Here is a 22,687-nt window from a genome sequence, read left to right as displayed (position 1 = left end):
CCGTCTTTGAATGCAGGTGTTGTACCAGGCAGTCAACTACCAAATGGAGCCTGAGACTGCAGATGATGCGAGAGAAGCCGATGAGGACGAGAACAGCTCATCCAAGGTGTGTTTATTTGTGTCCATTCGCTTCATGTATTTGCCCCCGAGTCTCTGATTGATTAGCTTGTCTCGTCTTCCTCTCTTAACGTCCTCGTTTGCGTGATTTCCTGCCGCCTTCCTGCATATTTAATGAGGTGTAAATCCGGTGTTAAGGTTCCTGGGTTCCATTGGATTATTTATGCATTTCCTTTTTTTCTTCTTCTTCTTCTTCACTCTCTTTCCTCGCCGTCAGACGGGCCAGCTTCATGATGTCTTGAGTGAGCGTTTAATGTTTAATGTCTTAACATAGCGTCGCCTTTTGTGTACGGATGGCTGCTCATTTGAAGCGATCTGTTGTCATTTTGTTGTCCCCTGCTCCTCACCTTTTCGAGACTCCAGTGCCCTCCAGACATCTCGAGAGGGCCTCCATGCGTGTTTTTCTGAAAAACAAACATCTTGAGTGAGTGTGCGTTTCAAGTATTGATGACACATTCAGCCCACTCGCCCTCCAAATGTGACTTTTGAAATCCTCCACTGGTGTGTTAAAACACCCACAATTAACTCGCTCACTGCCTTGGATTTTTTTTTATTTTCGGCAACTTGGAATCCTTCCTGTTTACGGCCAGTGACGTATATATTCGTCAATTTTTACCATGTAAAAAAAGCTTATTTTTTTTAACTTGAGGTGTCACAAAAGCTAAACAAATCTTCTCTGCTTTCAGCCGATGGGCCCCCATGCGGTGACGGCAGGGGAGCTACTCCACAGGACGACAGCCAAGACCATGGAGGTGCTGGCCACGACGGGTCTGACCACCAAGGCCGTGCTGAGCGCTGTCGGCGATCACCGCTGGTGGAAGCAGTCGCTCAATTACCTGCGCCCGCTCCAGGTACGCACTGTTTCTTGAATAAAAATTTTCCGTCATGTACGCACTCTTGATTTCTTGTTGACTTGCATGTCAGCCCACGAAAATATTTCACGGCCGCCACAGGAGAGCGACCAATCAAGAAACGAGAACAGCCTGCCTGTTGAATATTTCAGCGTTGGCCGGCTGTTGGCCGGCTGCCGGACTCGCCCGGGTGGACACCTGGGTGGAGATTGATGGCGACTCTTGGCCTTGGTGCAGATGTTTATGCGCGGTCTTGTTGACTTTCCGTAAGGCAATAAGAAACAAGTTGAATAAAGTTGATCTGAAATTTTTGCTTTGTCAGGGTCGAGACGACGGCGCTGCCGGCGATGAGCGCTCGAGTGAAAATTCCAAACTGGAACGTCAAGGATGTTGCTCTTTCTATCAAGAGCTCATTGACCTACCTTATGTAGACCTGGTAAGTGGATGCGGTTTGTGGGGCCAATCTTGTTTCCAAATTCAATGGGACATATTATGGAAAGATGAGCAACCTTATCCACTCCTTTCTTGCGTCACTTTATAGGATTATATACAAAAATCACCAGATGGAAATGTGATTCTAGCCATCACGTTATCCTTAGCACTAGCCATTAGCTTTAATCGTAACATTTAACCCACATCTACTCTAAACACTCCCCCAAAACGTTTCTGAATTCCGACCAAGACATCCTTAGGCTATTTTTTTTTTTCTACATTTTTTGTACCATTTTGTTCAATAAAGATTAAAATGTATCTGTAGTTATTGAATGTCCTGGATTGGCTAGCAAACAGTTCAGGGTGTACCCCGCCTACTGCCCAAAGCCAGCTGGGATAGGCTCCAGTAAACCCCACGACCCTTGTGAGGAAAAGCGTTTAAGAAAATGGATGGATCGATAGTTATTGAATGTTTGCCTTAGTATTCGCATCTCTGAAGTAACATGTATCCTCTGTTAATAAACCAAATAAAGAAATTCAATTTTTTAATCCCACTTGGACCACCAAAACGTATTTTTTTAAACTATTCCAATTATGTACAAATTACAGATTATTATTTTTTTTTATTAATTCTAGTTAGCCAAAGCATTAGCCCACTAAAAGTTACCCACATCTACTCTAATGACTAGTGTTGTTCCGATATCGATATTGGCAGAGGTACCGATACTGCATTAAAACAGTGGTATCAGTATGGGTGAGTCCTCACAAGTAACATGCCGATACCATTAATTCCAACGCTAATATAGGATTTTGGATGCAGCATCTTGTGTCTTGCTCGTGCATGACATTCACTGGTATGTGACATGCTCACTGCATGCCGATCTAAGATATCCTATTGGCCTTTGAATGCTCTGAACCAATAGCAGGACAGCTTTTTCATGTTGGGGAAAAAAAAAAAAAAGTATCGGCCGATACTGCAAACCTGGGTATCTGTATCGGGGGCCAAAAACGGTATCGGAACAACACTACTAATGACCCCTTTAAAGAAGTGTTTTTTTTGTTGTTTTTGTTTTGTTTTTTTCCCCCGACCGAGACAAACTAATTCAGCCTGTTGTCATGAAAATGTAGTTGAATTTTGTACAAAAAATATGTATTATTGATGCCACATAAAAGTTTAGCCTTAGCAGTAGCATTCGCCTCTCAGAAGTCTCCTATCCTCTGTTAAAAAAAAAAAAAAAAATCGTGTTGACAACCAAATTCACATTCAAATGTTAGCTTTAGCCTTAGCATTAGCCAATAGCCATATGTCTCAAATAACTCATATCTGCTATAAATACCCCATCTAGAAAGGCCAATGACATTTAATCATGAACATGATTTTATTTATTTTTTCTTCTGTAGCACTTTGAGATCATGTTGATGAAAAGTGCATTACAAATTGATTATTATTATTATTATTATTATTATTATTATTAATGAACACATTCATGTTTTAATTTCAACTTGGACAACCTATTTCACTAGTCTTGAAACATTTTGTTGGATTTTATGGCACAGTCGTGAGATAGAAAATGTGATTAACCTTAGCTAGCTCGTAACTTATGTGATAATTGTCTGTGTAAAAGAGGCTTTATTCCAACTTGTAACCAGATTTTTCTTTGTGTTAAACAACCCCTGTACATAAACATGCACTATCATAAACAATTAGATGATGCCTGCTGGGATACACTGCGGTTGTCTACGACCGTGCATTTCCATTCTTTTTTTTTTTTTTTGCATTCTGGTTGCGCTTATTATTACCCCTCCTCGCCTCTGGCAAGGTTCTTAAATTACAGCAAATATGCCTGAGTGGGTTCTTGACTTGAGGCGTTTAATTAGATTTTCTTCCTCCTCCCGATGACTTCAAACAGCTCAAAATAAAAAAAATAAAAAACAAGGCGGGGAATAAATTAATATTGATTTCACTAAGTCATTTTAATGCCAAAAGCAATTTTGGAGTTGTCGGCGTTAGAGGAAGAAGAGGAGCAATAGCGTAACATCCAACACGACTTGACATGTTGTGAGGGGGAAAAAAAACAAAATACAAACAAAGGCGCTGCTGCATGGAGCAAAAAGAGATAACTGTCAACAGAAGAAGTTACAGAAGTAGAAACATTTAAGGAAAATTGTAGATTGTCCTTAAATGCTGGAAAAAAAGATCACCTTGGGCTTTATTTTATTTTATTTTGTAACTTAGAGACACAAACCCTGTGGACTGGGTAAAAATAGTTGACGTGAGGGACGTCTGGAACATCTGGAAGGAATTAGAATGTGTCCCAAAACTTTTGTCTCAAAGTGCTTGACCAGTCTTTCCTCCCGGGTGTGTTTACTAGAGCCAAGACGTTTATTCGTCCTACAAGGACGTCCCCGCCGAGAACTTTGCCGAAGTGCTGCTGAGGACGGGTAAACTGGCCGAGGCCAAAACTGAAGGGAGCACTTTGTTTCCCGCAACAGAAGGTAAACAACATTGAAATCCTCCACCATCCTCCAAACACACAAAAGTTCAACAAAAAAACGCAATCTTCTATAATCTTGAATTCACCACAAAATGTTGTAGACATGGAGAGAAAGTAGTCAAGCGGCTGGATGAATTGTTTTTGCTAAAGAAACAAAACAAAACAAAAAAAAAACAGGCTTGAACAGATGACCTTTAGGAAATAAACACATTCATTGGCGTGTGAGAGTGCATCAAGGATAGTATAGTTAAAGAAAATTAACAAAATAACTCAAACTAACATTGAAAAAAAATAAAATAAAAATCGTTCATGAAATTCAATCAAAAAAATATTTTAAAAGAATGAAACTAACAAACTATATCTTGTGTTTATAAAAACTAAAACAGACTATTATAGTGAAAATATCCTTAGTTTTCATCTTTCTTTGTTGTACATGAGCTTTTGGGGGATATTTTAAATGCTTGTTGTTGTTTTTTTTTTTGTTTTTTTTCCACTCTGTCCACACAGAAAAAGGAATGTCAAACTCTCACCTGAGAATTTATAGTCTACTTAATTACACATTGATTAGTGACATTTTTTTTTTTATCTTGCACCCAGCAAATACTCAATACCCAAGTAAAAAATAAACTAAAAGCATTTTCAAAAAAATAAAAATTAACAAACCTTGGTCAAACATTTAATTAAAACTTACTGAATTTACGGTAAATAACAAAAGTCAAAATAAGAACTACCTATGAAGAAAAATCTCAAACTAATATAACCCTGCTATGTGCATTTTATCAGTTAATCAAATGTTAGGATAATTCTTTTCCACTGTTGAAATGTGGATAGACCCATCATTCAACACTGGTACTGCCCACTTAAATTTTATACATTTATGCCAATTTTAGAGGGGCTGCCATTTTTAACTAGGTAGACCGATTACTTTATAACTCGTCAAATTGATTAAGTTAAGCAAATCTATCGCTGTCAACAATGCATTTTCATTGTTTTCATCCAGGAGCAGACTGCATCTTCTTATCACGTTTGCTTAATATAGCTGCAAAAGTGCACGAACCTCAGTGACTCTTAAACACCGTGTTTAGTTTTTTCTTTCTCTTTTTTTCATCATGAGCCGAAATAGCGTAGGCTTTAAAGTCGGGGTTATCTATTGGATGGGTGTATGTTTATCCCTCTGGTAATTCCTGTCCCGATGGTATCGCTCGCTTTCGAGAGCCGTGTAATCAGCTCATTGGGAGGTGTAGCTCATTGAAAGCCGCGGGGCCGGCGCACCAAAGACGAGGAAGAGGCGAGAATGCTTGCCACTTTGTCAAAGTGGCGCATCGCCACGCCCATCGGCTTGATACTAACCTGCATGTGTGCTGCCTTTTTTTTTTTTTTTTTTTTTTTTTTTTTTTTTTTAAAACAATTCATTTCTGTTTTTTCCAGTCGTCTTAAGTTGTGTTTTTTTTTTGTGCCCTGACTTTGACCTTAAAACTCGTACGTCCAAATATGGTCAATTAATTTTTATTTATTTATTTTATACAAATTGATATAATTAATCTGTTCCCACATCATCTGTTTTCATATAACATTAATGTATTTAAAGTGTTGAAAATAATTCAAATGTCTGAGAAGGGCTGTAAAACTCTGCCTCTTCCTTCACTCTGCGGGAGCCATGTGGCATTATGTTGCCTCAAGTTTAAACATCTGGGTTTTGCACAGTAAGTGGGGAAAAAAAAACGAAGTTGGAAACATTAGACGGCTGAAACTGGCGATGTTTAAAAAAAGAATAATAATAATAAATACAAATCAACAAGGCTTTTTCATCAGTCAAGTGTAAGCTCATCTGTGGTGTGTGTCTGTGTGTATTGAATTGGGAATTCAACCTCTCTTCTTAATTACCAACTTGTAATTTTCCACATTTTTCCTCCCATCACTTTATTTTGTTTTGTCACATTTTTCCCCCCCGTGTGATTAGCACCACCGGTTATGTTAATGACTCACTCCACTTCCCACCCGCAGCGCTATTGACAATTATTGCATTATACATCCAAACGTATGCACCTACTAAAATGAATCAGAGTGACTCATTATATTTTTGCCCAATCATTCTGAGTATGCTGCAAATGACATTTATTTATTTATTTATTTATTTATTTTACCCCATAATGCAATGCACAAAGGAGTCTCAAACTAATTGCACCCGGTGATGGAATTGCTTGAGGACACTATTTTTCTTCATCTTGTCATTCCAAAGTGGATTTGGACTCTTGTGTATTCGTTTCATGTTCCTCCAAGTTGACGACATTTACTTCCAATGTGTGCTCACTTCAGAAACAAATATGGATATCTATTTTAGTTAATAAAATGTTGTTTAATACTGCCCCCTTTGTTGCTTTTTTCCCTCTTAAGTATTTGGTTGAACTCCAAATTTTCTAACTTTCTTGAACAACACTAAACAATCAAACAGCCTCAGTGAGTTGATGTCTCGGGTGCAGAGATGGGAAAAGTACTGACATTCTTTACTTGAGTAAAAATACAATTACTTGTGTCAAAAAAACACTTAAAAGTAAAAGTAGTCACTCAAATAGTTACTTGAGTAAAATGAAAAAAAAGTACAGGCTCTGAAATGTACTTGACGAGTAGAAGTAAAAAGTAATTTTACCGGATGTTTCCTCCTCCATCAATTTGAAAGATAATGTAGCAACAGTGTGGGCTCCTCAACCAATTGACTCAAATTATTCTCCGCTGTGGTGGCGCACATTGCCCTCATGTTTACGGGTTGTTCTAACCTAGCCAATTGCGCGTCATGTGATCGCGTGTCGTAGAGCCAATCACAAGCTGGGATGTATGGGACCGTGTGAAACGCTTCACATGATTGGTGGAGCCAGGAGACATTGGCGGCTGCTTTTTCTTTCAGGTCAAATATTTTAATCGTTTTCAGGCGTTTAAACACAAAAGTGACAACCTAGTTTTAAAAATGTGTCAAATAAATACAGGTACTCATCTTAAAAAGTACTGAAAAAAAAACTACTCAAGTAAAGTATCAAAGTAGTTGTACTTCATTACTTCCATCTCTGTACAGGTAGCAATTCGCATGGCGCTGTTTTTAATAGCCACTTTACATGTTTGGCTTTAATAACAGACCTCACTGCTGTTTGGCATTTATTTTGAGAAAAGCGAACACCGCTACGTACGTTTAATGTAACCTTATACATCAGGGGTGTCCAAACTTTTTCATTTGAGGGCCACATACAGAAACTCAGGACGCAAGGGCCACATAATGTTATGAAGAGAAATTGTGTTTAGTCCTAAAAATTATACAAATAATTTATTTGTGCTTTTGCATATTTAGAAAAATGCTACAGTATATAAACCAATTTATTTGTAATATGGCAGTAGGGTTATTATAGTTTGGGAATTTTTCATTTTATTTTTTTTATTTTGTTTTGAGTTTTGTTTTGTTTTTTAATTTAGTTAGTTTTAATTAGTTTTCAGGGAGGTTCTGTTAGTTTTAGTTCTTTAATAAATGCTTAGTTTTAGTTTAGTTAGTTTCAGTATTAGTTTTAGTTTGTTTCTTTTTTGTTTTGTTTTTTTAATGTGTATTACTTGTGCGCAATATTTAAAAAACACCATGGGTGCAACGTCATTATTCCGGTTTATATCAAAATAAATCTACTAAAAATCACATTTAAAATCATCCCCAAAGGCTCATGCATTCAATTAATTACCAAAGACTTAAAAAGGACATTTTTGCTAAAATTATAGTTTTATTTTAGTTAGTTTTGTAAACATAAAATGTAGTTTCAGTTAGTTTTCTTTTGTTTAAAAAGCATCTTCGTTTTTTTTTTATTTCTTGAACGAAATTGTTTTGAATGTTAGTTTTTCCGTTAGTTTTAGTTAACTAAAATAAACTTTAATAGCACCTGTGTGTTTCGACACCTTCCCTTCTTACTTTGACCATCTCCAAACATTTTTGTTTTTATTTTATTTGAAATGAGTCAAATGCCATTTTTAGTATGTCGCGGGCCACTAAAAAATGGACGGCGGGCCACAAATGGCCCCTGGACCGTAGTTTGGACACCCCTGTTATACATGATAAAGTTCATTTGTGCAACTGTTGGTTCTTTGTTTTGATAGCTCGCCACAGTGCTGTTTGACGTTTTCGAGAAGAGCAGACAAGCAAACAGGCTCGTCTCAGGGTGACGTTCGACAAACAAAAGGTTTTTGAGCCACCTTTTGATGTTTGGCTTTAATAGCAGTCCAGATGTTTTTTTTTAAGAAGCATGAACAACACTTCAATCAAGCAGGCTCACTATTTTGACATCTTGGGTGACGTTTCACATGCTAATGGTTTTGAAGTTATACTTCCGCCACTCATTCCACTTCTGAGGCTTTTTTTTTTTTTTTTAGGCTCCTCATGTCTCACCTTTCGATAGTCTGCTTGTACTGTTTGACATTGTTTCCGAGAAGAGCGAACAACTCTACACATTCTGCTCAGGCAGAGCACATTAAAAAACAAAAAAACACTATTCACAACAATTTAATCCTTCACTTTCCTCAGATGTGCATAGGCTAATTTGGCAATCGGGGGAAACTTTAAAAGTGCACTTTAGATGAAAGTTAGGTGGAGTGCACTTATTAGGAGTGGCCATGTACTTTTTAATCTTTGAATAAGTGAGTCCTCTTCCATGCCAGAAGCACACAGAAGCATTAAAAAAAAAAAAAAAAAAGGACTGAATAGCCAAAGTCAAGGGGGGGATTTTTAATGATGCTGCTTGACTTGTTCTTTTTTTTTTTCCCCTACCCTTACCTACTCAGACTGTGATCTGTATTCAGCCAACACAGGATCAGTCTCATGTTGGTTGTTAATCCAACTCTCCATCCTCGCCTGCAGTGTTGCTGCAGCTGGCCAATGACGCGTTTCCCCGGGACACCACGCTGGCGCTGTCCTACTTACTGGCGCTGCCTCAGGTAGGTGCATGCCAATTTCCGGCACGGACAGCTCAATTCCAGTGGAAACACTGGGCAGAATTTCTAACAGCTTTCATCTGTATCTAATAGATCTTATTCTTTTGTTTTGTTTTCTTTTACACTGGGAAGGTGGAAAAAAACACATTGGCGAGAGATTCCCTGGCGTTGGTCATCTGTCAGCCGCCAGTTATTGTGACACCCTCGATAACATTGTGACATGATGGACGGATCGTCATATGGCGCTGATCATGTATTTAAAGTTAATGAGTTAATGCGTTTGCCTTCGATCTTTCAGAAAATCTGAAAAACAAATTCAGATTTCAGGTTGTTCCATTCTTGAGTAATCATCAGTGGAATGTGGGTTGTCTTTACCAGAAACACCCGTTTCTGACCAAAAAGCAGAGAAATTAATTTTTTAATTATTATTTTTTTATTATGACTGTCAAGCACAACAGTGACTTTGACTTGAATATATTTTGCTTTTGTGACACCTTGAACTATTAAACAACAAAAATGAAACTGATAAAGGCCTTTTGATGGCAAAAGAATCATTTCAAGGTGGATATGTTCAAGGTCCATCCACAATTTGGAGAGACCATACGCTTTGGTCTTTTTCTAGCTTCCCCCTCCTATACACATTCCAACGTATTAAAAGACACTTTTTAATGAAATGGGAGACATATAATATCACTTTGGAGGAACCGAACAGAAGATGGCTGTCTTTGTTGCACAATTCTCCAATTCAGCGGCAAAGCGTGCTTGCGTTAAGTTGATTATTTGCCATGCCCAGTTGTAGTTAACCATAAAACTGACAAAAAAAAATGTTGTGGCGAAAACGCAGTACTACACTGAAATGACAGCTTTTCAGTATCCTGTACAAAAGCTCATAACAACATGGCTTAAAAATCCCCTCTGTGCTTTTCCCTGCAGGTCTTGGATGCCAACCAGTGTTTCGAGCAGCAGTGCCACTCGGCCTTGTCCCTCCAGCTGGCCGCTTACTATTATTCGCTGCAGATCTACAGCCGCCTGCTGCCTTGCTTTAAGGACAAGAAGCACACGCTCTATCAGGTCTGAGTACATTCACGCTTGATGCAAAACAGTCACAACGTAGGCTTGATGATGCCAAAGATGTGCCAAGTATTTCTACAAGTGAAGGAAATTGTAGCGTAGCTGAGGGAAAGAAAAGAAATGGCCTTGACCTTTTTCCTAAAGTGGGAAGCAATGGGGACTCCCGGGAGGCAAAATGTTGGATTTAAAGAGAGGTGTGAGGACGTGGAAAAAGAGGCCAGCAGGAGTGAATAGGTGGCCTCCAGCTGACGGTCAGCGTCACACAACACCCGTGCTTGCGCGACACGACCACTGCAGCGCAGAGAAATCAAAGTCAATCTGGATCTGATCCAGAGTGCAATGTTAACGTTTTGCATAATATGCATGCTTGTATTTTCAAATATCCGAATATTCGTGGTCCGATTTTTTTTATTTTTTTATTTTTTTATTTATTTTTATTTTTTTAATTCAGCAAAATCAGCATTCACACGGATTCACTGTCAGGCAATTATATCCAGATTTGTATTGAAAATTCTATTCAACATGATCAGCTTCAATCTTATCTAAATGAAATATGTATGAAACATTTTCAACTCAACTCAAGTTTATTTATATCGCGCTTTCAAACAGCCTGAGCTGTCAGGGCAAACTGACTTTTATCCAGATGTGTTTCAGATTAAGAATTCATCATGTAAAATTCCCTGTCAAACCGGATCAAATTTGAACCTTAATGTGAAACCAGATTCAATCCAGATCACTTCCAGCTTGCTGCATATTTGTAGCAAACCCCTTTAGCTACATACAGCTCCATCAAATCTCTTGAACATCATGTGCATGCAATTAGATTATGCAAAATCCAACCAAGTATAATCCGGTTTCAATCCTGATTTGGCAAATGATCCCATCTTGCAACATTTGGTTGACTGCAATCAACAAAATGGATGAGGATGAAACCTTCCCTTCTTTTTTTGGTCCATTACGATTCTTTGTTGCAGTCATCCATTTTGCCATTGACAATTTTAAGACGGCTTTCGGCCATTTGGCGCTCGAGGGACTTTTCTTACTTTGCTGGTTTGTTTTAGCTTCGACTGGCGGCTGCGGCTTCAACTCTGCCTGATGGGCTCGTGAAAGCGTTTTGCGCTGAGCGATTAGCTTGAGGGAAGAATAATAATTTGAAGCTTCTCCTCCGTGGTTTGTGTTGGGGGGGCTCATTTTGTCACCCCGCCAGTTCACTCGCATGAATTGCTTTCTGCGTCCTCTCCCACTCCGTCCCCGTCGTCTCTTCTATTATTTGTAGGTCGGCTCGCCTCTCTCTGGTGTGCGTGCTTGTTTTGCACTCTCTTATCTTTGAGAGTGTGATACATGGTTTCAGATGTGCCAAAGGGTTGCACGAATGCTCATATAGTACATATTTTTGGCTGTGTTTGAAATATCATTTATGTGATAACTAAAATTGTTATAGTTGAGTCATTTAATCCAATTCTGATCCAGATTGTGCATTTGACTGTCTTCTAAAATCCCAGTTAACATGTTACGAAAAGTGATAGGTGACCAAATTTGCAAAGTGTACACTGTAATATCAATTAGGGATGTAACGATATCACACATATCGCGATATTAAAACTGCCACAATATATCGTCATCATCATGTCACGATATTAAAAGCAGCACATCTGTTTAAAAAAGTCAGGCTGAGTTCCATTTGTGCAGTTCTAGCGCCTGCTGGTGGCTAGTTTTGTAGTGCAGTTTAAATTCCACAAGGTATGTTTTGGCCCTTTTATGTTTAAAATCCACATTAATCGTCAGATGAACGTAATATGCTTGTGATTCGAGTCAATATGTGGAGGAACTCAATGTGTTTGGATTAGCAAGTAAGTGCCTCAATATTAACCCGTAGGCACTATTGTGACCCGTTTTGGGCTTTTTGATGGTTCTGACCAGGTCATTTCAAAATAAGATACTGCCTACGGGCTACGTGTTATTGTAGGCACAATATTATGTGTATTTTATTTAGTATGAGCTCATCTTTTTACTTTGTGACCTTTTTTTGTATCGCCAACCTCACCACAATAACGTGATAATTACTGTATCGTGACCATCATATCCTGACAGTATCATCTTGTAGTGTTTGTATATCGTTAAATCCCTAATATCAATCCAGATTCAGTCCTAATCGGATCCAGATTGCATTTCTGGATTGAGCATTTCTTCATGTTCAAATCAAATTCAGACCATTAAGTCTTTGGCAAAATGCAAGTGACTTTGCCAAATGTAGGTAAGATCAGAAGCTGTCCCACAAACAGGTTTAATACGGATCTGATCTCAATTGTATTCTGATAACAATGGAATGTTTACAATGAAATACAGGATGTTTGAATCTCTTAACGTGCTATGTGTGTTAAGGGTAAACTGGTAATCTGATTGATCAGATTGCGTGTTCACCTGGAAATTATAATGTAATATTAAAAAAAAACTCAAACATAGTTACTTTTACCAATTGAATCCAGCTCTGATTCATATTCTGCATGATGACCGACTTGTAATATCCCTGTTAACTTTATCAGAAGTCTGATCTGATTTGAAACAAATTTGAAATATGCAAAGCTGTTATATCAAACCAGATCCAATCCCAATCAGAACCATTCATCTATTCCCGGTATGGCTATTTATAGCTGTATATCTCTCCCTCTCTCTCACTCTCCCTCCACTATCGCTACCTTGTATGCATTTTTATATTTCTGTGTTTTGTTTGTGTGTGTTTGTGTCCCAGTACTCATCAAGTGCGCGTTAACGTTCTCGTTCAATTCTTTGGTCTCTATCGCATAATTTCATAGCCGCCCCAATAAGACCCCAAACACTCGAGGCACCAAAGTCATTTAGTTGCAAATAGCGGCGGAATTCTCCGAGGGCCGACTCGAGGTGTTTGATTTGGTTTTTTTCCATCCTCAAAAATCAACAGAATGTTTTCATGCTACACTAGACAGGAGGAGATATCGAACTTGACGCAGGGAGGGCGCAAACAAAGCAGCTGTGCTGATTTTATGTGTCTATGTATAATTTAACTTGGTAATTTTTTAATTTTTCCTCATTAGATTGAGCAGGTGTACCTAATGAATTGTCCAGTACTGTATGAAAACTGCATCTCCTTTTAAAGAATCCCTATAGCGCAGCCTGCGTTCATTTTCTTGTCTCTTATCAATTTTCATCTTGTTGGGCTCACCGGCTGATTTTTTATTTTATTTTTTTTTATAAACGCTCGCTCACATCAACATTCTGTCATGCTCTTTTGACTTGCGAAGCCTTTTGGCGCTGCCTTCCCATCGCATCGTCACGCAAGCACAGAGCGGCTGCTTTCCCGATTGCATCCCGAAGGCACAAGGAACCCATGTGACTTTGTTCTCGCTTTCCACTTCTCAATCCGGCCGCTTAAGTGTTGACTTTAGTCGCGATTGCGCTGCCGTTGGCGTGACGTGACGTGGCGTTAGCGATGCTTAAGCCGCCCTCATCAATTGCGTGCCACGAGAAGGGAACTTTCCTCACCTGGGCATTTATCTTTCCCGCACTGACTATTGATCAGCAAGACTAATGGAAAGGGGGGTGCGGGAATACCGTCACGCAAATAAATCACCCTGAACCCTCGGGAGTCGTTTGTGTCTGCCTTACTTCCTTATTTATTTTAGCTGTGTTAAATGTAAATGTAACAAAACTTCCCTAGGGTGGAGATCAGTCGGATTCAGTGATTTTCAACTTTTGCTCTTATGGATATAAAAAGTCTACACACCCTGTTCTAAGGCCAGGTTGTTGTGATATAAGCAAATACCACCAAGATAAATCACTTGAAAACGTTTTCCAACATGAATGTGACCTATAACCTACACAAATAATAATAATTAAAAAATTCAAACTTAGAATCTTCTGTGAGGCAGATGTTTTCACTACTAGCCTACTGTGCTATCCCTGATGTTAAGTATAAAAGTTTTCTCCCTTCAGAGAGTTTACCACGGTCATTAGAATTCCATCCTGAACAAAGATTAACGTATTAGCCCAATAGCGAGCGGATTGATTGAAGCGAGCCGTTTGTTTACATTTGGCATCGACTTTGCGAGTGCCGCACCACTGGGCCGAACCGCCATTGCTGGAGCCGCCGCGCTATTAAATCGCCATTATGGGGAAAGCACTACAACCTCCAATGACTGCCGAGATTTTACAAATGTTGTCCTCCCTCAACAATGAATTTTAGTAGGCTGGTAGGAACCAGCAAATCAATTAGTCACGAATCCAACTTTGAAATTGGAAAGTTTCATTTGATCACTTGTTTTTATTTTGGTCGGGGGAGGCTTTTGATCGCTCACCCTAAAACTGTCTTGTAAAGGGATTTTCCAACTTGCTCCTTATTTATGCAGAGCTACTGTTTACACTATTAGCGCTAATGAGTGCACTGACTGCTAACTATGACATAACTACTACTCATTAAAATCATTACCAGCTCGCTCGCTCGCTCCCTGTGGAGAGCAACCGTACACAAAAGAGGCACGTGCTTGGTGCAGGATTTAAACTCATTGGTCGCTCCAGGTTATCACACGTTGGATTCAGAGTAAACAATCAGACGTTTTTTGTTTGACATGCAGTTCAGGCTTGGGTTTGATGGGAACGCAGCCACGGCCAAAATTTAGTCTGTTGTGACTTGAAAGCAAAGCGTGGAGAGCCTCTGTTTTCTGTTGCTGAAATGCACTGGTGCACTTAGTAAATTCAATGAAGGATCATTGCCAACAGCCTCTCAAAATACCCACACCTTCCACTTTATTACATACACGAAGGAAAACAAAAAATCTCGCATATAGAAAACCCCTCACACTCACCAAAAACACTTCCAATCACAACCAAAAAATACAGAAACGTGGAGAAAGAAATTCTCACACTCCTCAAAAGAACTCTCACACTTTACAGAATACCTGTAAATTGTACAACAAATCCTCGCCCCCAAAACAAAACAATCACATGCACGAAAAGTCCTCTTACACTCACCCAAAAACTCACACAGAAAAAAAACACTCAAAATGACAAACCTCCCACTCATCCAAAAACACACACAACAAAATACTGTCTTGCACCACTCATGCTCAAAAAATCTCACAACACTCAAAAAACAGAAACACTTAAAACTTCCCAGTCATCAAAAATCTCTCACGCAACTAATAAATACTCAGACGCACCAGTATACCTCTCATACACAGCCAAAAAAGGTTTTGTACACACATCTCAGACGCTTACCCCCAAAAAGCTCACACACTCCAAAACTTTTTCCCACACTCAAAACCCAAAACACATTAGACAACCCTGCCCCCCCAAAAAAAACCTCATTAACGGCAAAAGAGCTCACATAAAGTCAACTTACCAACCTCCTGTACATGATAGAAATGCACGGAGCGACTAGAATATATCCTACATAAAGCTTATGATCGCATAATGCAAACGACGGAGAATTAATCCACAAAGTTAAGAACGTTGCCGTAAAACATTATAGGAGAACACCTACCTGACTCAGGCGGCACGGTAGTCGAGTGGTTAGCACGTCCGCTTCCCAGTTCTGAGGTCTCCGGTTCGAGTCCAGGCTCGGACCTTCCTGGGTGGAGTTGCATGTTCTCCCCGTGCCCGCGTGGGTCTTCTCCGGGTACTCCGGTCTCCTGCCACATTCCAAAGACATGCATGGCAGGTTAATTGGGCACTCCGAATTGTCCCTAGGTGTGCGTGTGAGTGTGGATGGTTGTTCGTCTCTGTGTGCCCTGCGATTGGTTGGCAACCGGTCCAGGGTGTCCCCCGCCTACTGCCCAGAGCCAGCTGAGATAGGCGCCAGCAGCCCCCGCGACCCTTGTGAGGAATAAGCGGTCAAGAAAATGGATGGATGGATGGACCTACCTGACTCTTGCGACTCTCAGTAATCCTTTTCCTAACTTTTGAAAGGTGAATCTGCCAGCGAGCAAAGCAGCAAAAAAGCCTCAATTTGATGATGCACACACAGAAAGCCGTTCATGGTATAAGTATCTTATGCAAATACGATGAAGCAATAGGTCGCCTCATCCGTCCGTCCGTCCGTCCGTCCGTCCGATGAGCTACCGCCTAAACATGAACTCGTGTGAATTAGAAATGGAGAGCTGACATGACGTTCCCGCTGTCCAATTTCCCGCTGCGGGCCTGAATCACGGCTGCCGTTAAGGCGGCTCGGGCTACATTTGGGCCGTATTTTTTCCGAGCGAGCGAGGCGCCCCTATTGAATTGCTTTCAGCCGCCACACTTGATGTGTTCCTCGCAGCGAAATTGAAGAAGCGAGAGCCCAACAAGCGTCCGTTGGCTCGGTCCGTGTCTCGGCTTTCCCGGAAGCCATTTTGGGGCCAAAAGCAAAAAGGAAAATAGCCTCATTAATTTTTTCACTGAAAGGCAACGGGAAAGCGGGGAACTCGCCGGGTTCGGCGGGTGCAACACGTGCACCGTGACGATAAGCCTCTGGGGTCCACAAATCGGTTGCTCTCACTTTCTCCACCGCCACTCTGCACCTAATTTCCTTTTGTCTTTAAACAACAGCATGACACAATTGCTCTTTTATGCTGCATGGCCTCCAAAAAACAAAGTGCACTTAACACCAGATCCTGTGTAAAAATAAATAAATAAATAAAAACTTGTCAAATCCGTTCCTACGGAAGCAATATAACATAACAGGGGTCTCCAAGTTGGGTCCTCGAGAGCCCCTATCCAGCCGGTTTTCCATGTCTCCGTCAGAGAATATTACAAGGCCGCTTCTGTCAAAATTTGATGGATGACATTCTTAATTAGATTAGGGGGGTCATGTGTGGGTCATGACCCCTCCCTAATGAAGATTAATGACCCTTTAATGACTTCCAGATGTCATATAATGAGGGTTAATGACCTTTAATGACTTCCTGATGTCATTTAATGAGGGTTAATGACCCTTAATGACTTCCTGGTGTCATTTAATGAAGATTAATGACCCCTAATGACTTCCTGATGTCATTTAATGAAGATTAATGACCCTTAATGACTTCCTGATGTCATTTAATGAAGATGAATGACCCTTTAATGACTTCCAGATGTCATATAATGAGGGTTAATGACCTTTAATGACTTCCAGATGTCATTTAATGAGGGGTAATGACCTTTAATGACTTCCGGATGTCGTTTAATGAGGATGAATGACCTTTAATGACTTCCGGATGTCGTATAATGAAGATGAATGACCTTTAATGACTTCCGGATGTCGTTTAATGAAGATGAATGACCTTTAATGACTTCCAGGTGTTATATAATGAAGATGAATGACCCTTAATGACTTCCTGATGTCATTTAATGAAGATTAATGACCCCTTAATGAAGATGGATGATGTGTAGGTGGTGTTCCTACCTGTTTTTGCAGATATCATGGCTGACCCGGGTTCAAATGCTAATTGTTTGGTTAACTTCCGGATCCGGTGCACGCCCCCTAGATTGAGTGAACAATGAATAATAATGAGATTGAATGACGTGATCGGAGGGAGTAGTTTAGTATGGGTAAAACCGCCGGGGGGGAAAGTACTAGCCATTTCTATTATGGTGAAGGGGGAAAAGTATGCGCAAACACGGCTCAAAGATTGTATTTTAGAGGTTGTAAAACAAGAAGTATAAGGTAAGGTTAAACTGTGATACGCTGGTTGGTATTATGAAATTAAAAAACATGAAGTTATACATTATATGTAAAAATGTTGTAAGAGTCGTTCGTGACTGCTGGGGTTGAATCTGAAAATAAACGGATAAAACTATATAATTTCCCCTTACTGATATAGTTACTATCTGACATTTTTGTTCAATATTTCTGTGAGTAGGGGGAAGCATATGCAGTCAAAGATTCATGGGGAGGTCAAATGTATGTCTGTGCTTGTGTGTGCGTACGCGCATGAATGGCTGCATGGGGGTCAAAGAAGTGTGAGGACAGACGGGCGGCTGAAGAAGTGTGAGGTTAGACGGTGGCTATAATGTTGTTAGTTTGAAAAGACAACGCTTCCTAAAATATATTACAAAAATATGCATCTACTTAGATCTGATTCTATTTATAATGATAATTTTATGTAGAAATTGGTGAAAAGCCATCATCAGCGATAGTCTCCTTACCCCTGCGAGGACAGGGGTTGCTGGTCATAAAATTAAATTAGGCTGAAGAAGAACGGATACGCAGCTAATTGCGAGGGGCCATTTTTGGTCTGAGAAAGGCGATTGTTCAATATTCCTGTGAGTAGGGGGAAGCAGAGGCAGTCAAAGATTCACGGGGAGGTCAAATGTATGTCTGAGGGGCCTGTGTATGCGTGTGTGCGTTTGCATGAGAGCTGAACAGTGTAAGATTAAACGGTAACTGTAATGTTGGTTTTCAAGAAGACATTTCCAAAACTGCTTCTTTAAAAAAACATCTACACAGATATCCATTTATGATAGTTTTATGCAGCAACCGATAGTTGAAACATCCTAGCTAACATTTTCTCAAGGATTTGAAAAGTGGTGACAAGTGAAAACTAATTAAGCTTACCTATAGGCGTAACGGTGTGTGGCTTTGAGTCCATCACATACATGCTCTGCATAGAGCATATATGCGTAGCAGCGAGGTATGCGCAGCAGAAAGGGGAGATGTCCCTACACTCGTGAGAATTTTCTGAGGCTTGTTGGAGACACTAGGACTCTGTCACAGCTTGAGTGTGTGTGTTTCAATGACCATAATTGTTGGGGGGCTGGTGGATATGAGCGAGGGGGTTGGTTAGACGTCTGCCAGCGTGCTCTCCTTGGGATATTTTCTCAAATACTAAAACCCAAATGCCAGTCCTCTGAACCGAATGACCAGTTGTCTAAACACATTGAATAAATGTAACCCCTCATTTTCCAATGCCATAAAAACATTTTACATGAAGACACAATTCACAAATTGCTCTCATGCGATACAAAATGTTTACCACAAGTCAACAATATTTGAACACAACGGACTTAACTGGCGTTCACACAACAACTCAAAAATTGAATACACTTGTTGCTAATGATGTGACCACACCTATAAACTCAAGTTCAGAGTGTACAGTTTGCTGGAGAGTCCAAACAAGCGCAATGGATAGAGGCAGAGCCAGAGGAAGAGGAATTAGAGGAGGGAGAGGAGCAGGTCGAGCAATGCAAAAGTTATAAAATAGTAACATGGAATGGTAAGGGTATTCGTAAACACGAAAATAAAAATAATAATTTAACCATCTTATTACAGTCTTTCTCAATTGCTAATACACATTTCTTGAAACCTGTACCCATTTTCTCAAAACCTTAAACACAAACACAAAAATTCAAACAATTTTCACAAAAGCCGTGACTTTTCACTTCAAAACCTATTATCCGGTATTCAAATCCGAACAATATATTCAGATCATACACACAGTAAGTCAAAATATATTCACCATGAGAGCATTTGTTAGACACGACATAAAATAATCTAACACAGAGCATCCAGGGTAGGTAGTCAACAGAGGTTTATTTTACATACATCAATAAACATAGTTTTTGGCACTAGACAAATTACTAACCAAGTTAAAATTATGGTGAATTCAAATGAAATAGAAAGGGTGTATGAAAATAAATTCCTTGGAGTAGTTATTGATGATAAATTATGTTGGAAGCCACATGTAGAAAATGTTAAAAGGAAAATGTCAAAAATCATCGGGATACTCTATAAAACTAAGGATGTCCTGAACATGAACTCATTATATATATTATATAGTTCATTATTATTACCATATTTGACCTATTGTGTGGAAATCTGGGGGACTGCATATAAAACAAACACTAACTCTGTTTTCAATTTGCAAAAAAGAGCCATAAGGATTATTAATCGTTCAAAATATACAGAATCAACACATCCATTATTTATCAAATTAAATACAATGACATTTTATGACTTGGTTGAGTTTAAAATAGCACAAATAATGTACAAAGTATATAACAATCTACTCTGCTATATTACTCAGACATTGTTTGAAATTAGACACAGTCCTTATGATATAAGGGGTACAAGTGTGTACAAAAAACCCAAAACAAGAACAAATATTAAGCAAAGGTGTGTTTCTGTAAAAGGTGTTAATTTGTGGAATAATCTGGGAATTGACTTGAAAAGATGTGACTCACTTGTTGAGTTAAAAAAAAAACGTTTAAATGCAAAGTTAAAAAAAATTACTTTTGTCAAATAAGAGCATGAAAATTGTATATAATGAGTATGAGTATATGATTTATAAATGTATTATGGTATATGTTTAGGAATTTCATGTATATATGTTGCTGGATAATGCACGCATCATTTTATTTTTAAAAATATTAACCTAGTATTGTATCAATAATGAAATAAGTTTAAATGTATAATGTATGAGGGGTAGGACTAAATAAGTTAACTTCTTCCTACTCCCTTTTGAACATGTAAACTATGATGAGTTTGTTTTTTGTTTTTTCTTTTCTTCTTTTCTTTTTTAACTTTTGTTTCTCTGCTGTTTGTTTTTATGTTCAATAATTCAATCAAAAAACGTGATAGAGTCAAAATGGGTACTTTTAACAAAAAAAACATGCATTAGTCTTAGGGCAAAATAATTTAGGAATAGTGTGAAATGTGTTTAAGTTTTATCCAAAAAGAGTGGATGAGTTTTGAGAATTGGGTCTAAGCCTGAACCGTGTGTAAGGTTTGGTCAAAAAAGTGTTTCATTCCAGAAATTAGTCTCGGAAACTGAGAATTTGCTTCATCGAACGGGGTTTGGTGTTTTAGCAACTGATAAAAACTGTTAAGTTAAAAGCGGACATGACAATACAATAACCACACATAACAAAATCAGAACAACCCTATCTCAATTGTAAATAATACATTCAAATATTCACACCAACTTCTAGGCCGTGGGGTGAACCCCCAAAAAGTGCCTAGAAAATGAGTTTCGCTCCACTGTCTGGGCACTACTTGTTCAATGCATTTTTTGATAGATAATACCCTTCTGAACTTTGGGTTAAATGTTCACCCAATGTTTTCCTGCCCCAATTTTGTTACAAGCCAGAAATGCATATATAGGTAAATAACAAAAAACGAAAATCTTGTGCTACAGTTTTTGGTTGTAAAACGTCTTACATTAAATTTGGCAACAGAAAATCATTCCCAGATGTTATAAATACATGTACCTAACATCAGAAACAAGTATTGGTGGTTTGGTGCAATCATGTGAATTTAGATAATTAAATATATTAAATTTGTGCCAAAAAAACAAAAAACGCTTCAACTAGAAGTGAAACCAGCACACAGATGTTACATTTAGCTATGTTTATGTTTCATATATGAAAACAATTCACAACCTATTACGTAATGAAAGGTACACAAGAAGCAGCATACATCGGCCAAAAATACTACCATGCACCACAAACCTGGAACAAGGCAAAATGGACTAGATGGAAATAGATGCATTCAGAGCCCAGATTATTATAACATATAGAATATTTATTAAAGTATCAGATTGTGTCATCACAGCATGTCATTTATACCCCCCGTCCCCTACCCAAAAAATATTAATAAAAAAAAAATAATAATAATAAAATAAAAATCAAATGTGCATTCACAATAAAACCTTTGGAACTTCATTGGAACAGCTCTCTTTTTTTGGCAGACCAATTTAACAAAGGTCTGTGTTGTGGAAAAATGGAATACAGACATTTTGATTTTTGCTTGAAAAGTGTTAAAATGGAGAGTTAACATCTTGATAATGAAACAAACAAAATGGCAGATTTTACATAGATTTTACAGCCCTGCACTGTAAAGTGTCCTCGTATGCCCTGTCATTTTCCAACCTGATGTTGTACCAGCCATGTGTTAGTGTCACTTTCTTGGCTTACATCAGTAGACTCAGTAGTTGATGTATCTGATGAGTGAGGTACCCTGTCTAAAAGTTTGTCAGTTGTTGATAATGTCTCTACAAAAACCATTTCAGAGTTGTTGCTGGAAAGGGGTGTGAAAAACCAGCTGGGGGAAATCACACCTCAATCTTCGTTTCAGTATTTGCTGCCTGAAATAGAAAATTGAAGGGAAAGATGAGCACAAGATACACATATTCACATCACATTAGGGCTGCTCTATTATGGAAAAAAATAATCATCACAATTATTTTGGTAATAATTGAAATCAAGATTATTCTAAACAATTATATTTTGTTCAAATCAAGAAAATATTTCAACATTTGAAAATAAGACAATCACAATCATATGAAACTATAATTATGTAAGTTGCTTTTGGATCCAACAAAATTTTTAATATATTATTATTATTATTATTATTATTATGACGTTAGCAAAAATTTGAAGTTGGGGTGCAGTGTGTGTGTGTGTGTGCAGTAAGCTAGTTTTGACATGGGTGTGTGGTAAAATAACTCGTGTGGGCGTGCCACAACTCAAAATTAGTATTATTAGTGCTGCAGCTATCGAATATTTTGGTATTTGGATATCCTACTGAAAATTCTAGTGAATAATCGTATATTTGGATAGAAATACAAATATACCTATAGGCCTATATACTTTCTTGGTCAAAGAACAATTATAAATACAGAAGACAAAAAAAAACACATTTGCATGTAATAATTAACAACCAACTGGTTTTTATTTTTAGAGAATCAATTGTATTTATTTATTTATTTTTAACTTAAATTGAGCTTGTCAGAAAACTATTTTTCTCTGAAACAGTGAGATTTTAGACAAATCTCTCCCCAT

The 22,687-nt window shown here is 38.6% G+C and overlaps 1 protein-coding gene across 3 annotated transcripts in view; it reads left to right on the top strand.

Moving 5' to 3' along the window:
• Positions 1 to 22,687, top strand: part of nbas (NBAS subunit of NRZ tethering complex) — a 155,593-nt gene that overhangs the window by 72,230 nt on the left and 60,676 nt on the right. For all 3 annotated transcript variants that reach the window (XM_077510416.1, XM_077510415.1, XM_077510414.1), the window contains 6 exons: positions 17 to 106; positions 804 to 968; positions 1,291 to 1,404; positions 3,773 to 3,896; positions 8,775 to 8,851; positions 9,782 to 9,919. In XM_077510416.1, the coding sequence (XP_077366542.1) occupies positions 17 to 106; positions 804 to 968; positions 1,291 to 1,404; positions 3,773 to 3,896; positions 8,775 to 8,851; positions 9,782 to 9,919 (708 nt within the window). The remainder of the gene's footprint in view (positions 1 to 16; positions 107 to 803; positions 969 to 1,290; positions 1,405 to 3,772; positions 3,897 to 8,774; positions 8,852 to 9,781; positions 9,920 to 22,687) is intronic.

This window comes from Festucalex cinctus, chromosome 21, assembly GCF_051991245.1.
Source record: "Festucalex cinctus isolate MCC-2025b chromosome 21, RoL_Fcin_1.0, whole genome shotgun sequence".
NCBI classification, from domain to species: domain Eukaryota; kingdom Metazoa; phylum Chordata; class Actinopteri; order Syngnathiformes; family Syngnathidae; genus Festucalex; species Festucalex cinctus.
Note: the sequence above shows the minus strand (reverse complement) of the source record. Positions and strands in the feature narration are given on the sequence as shown.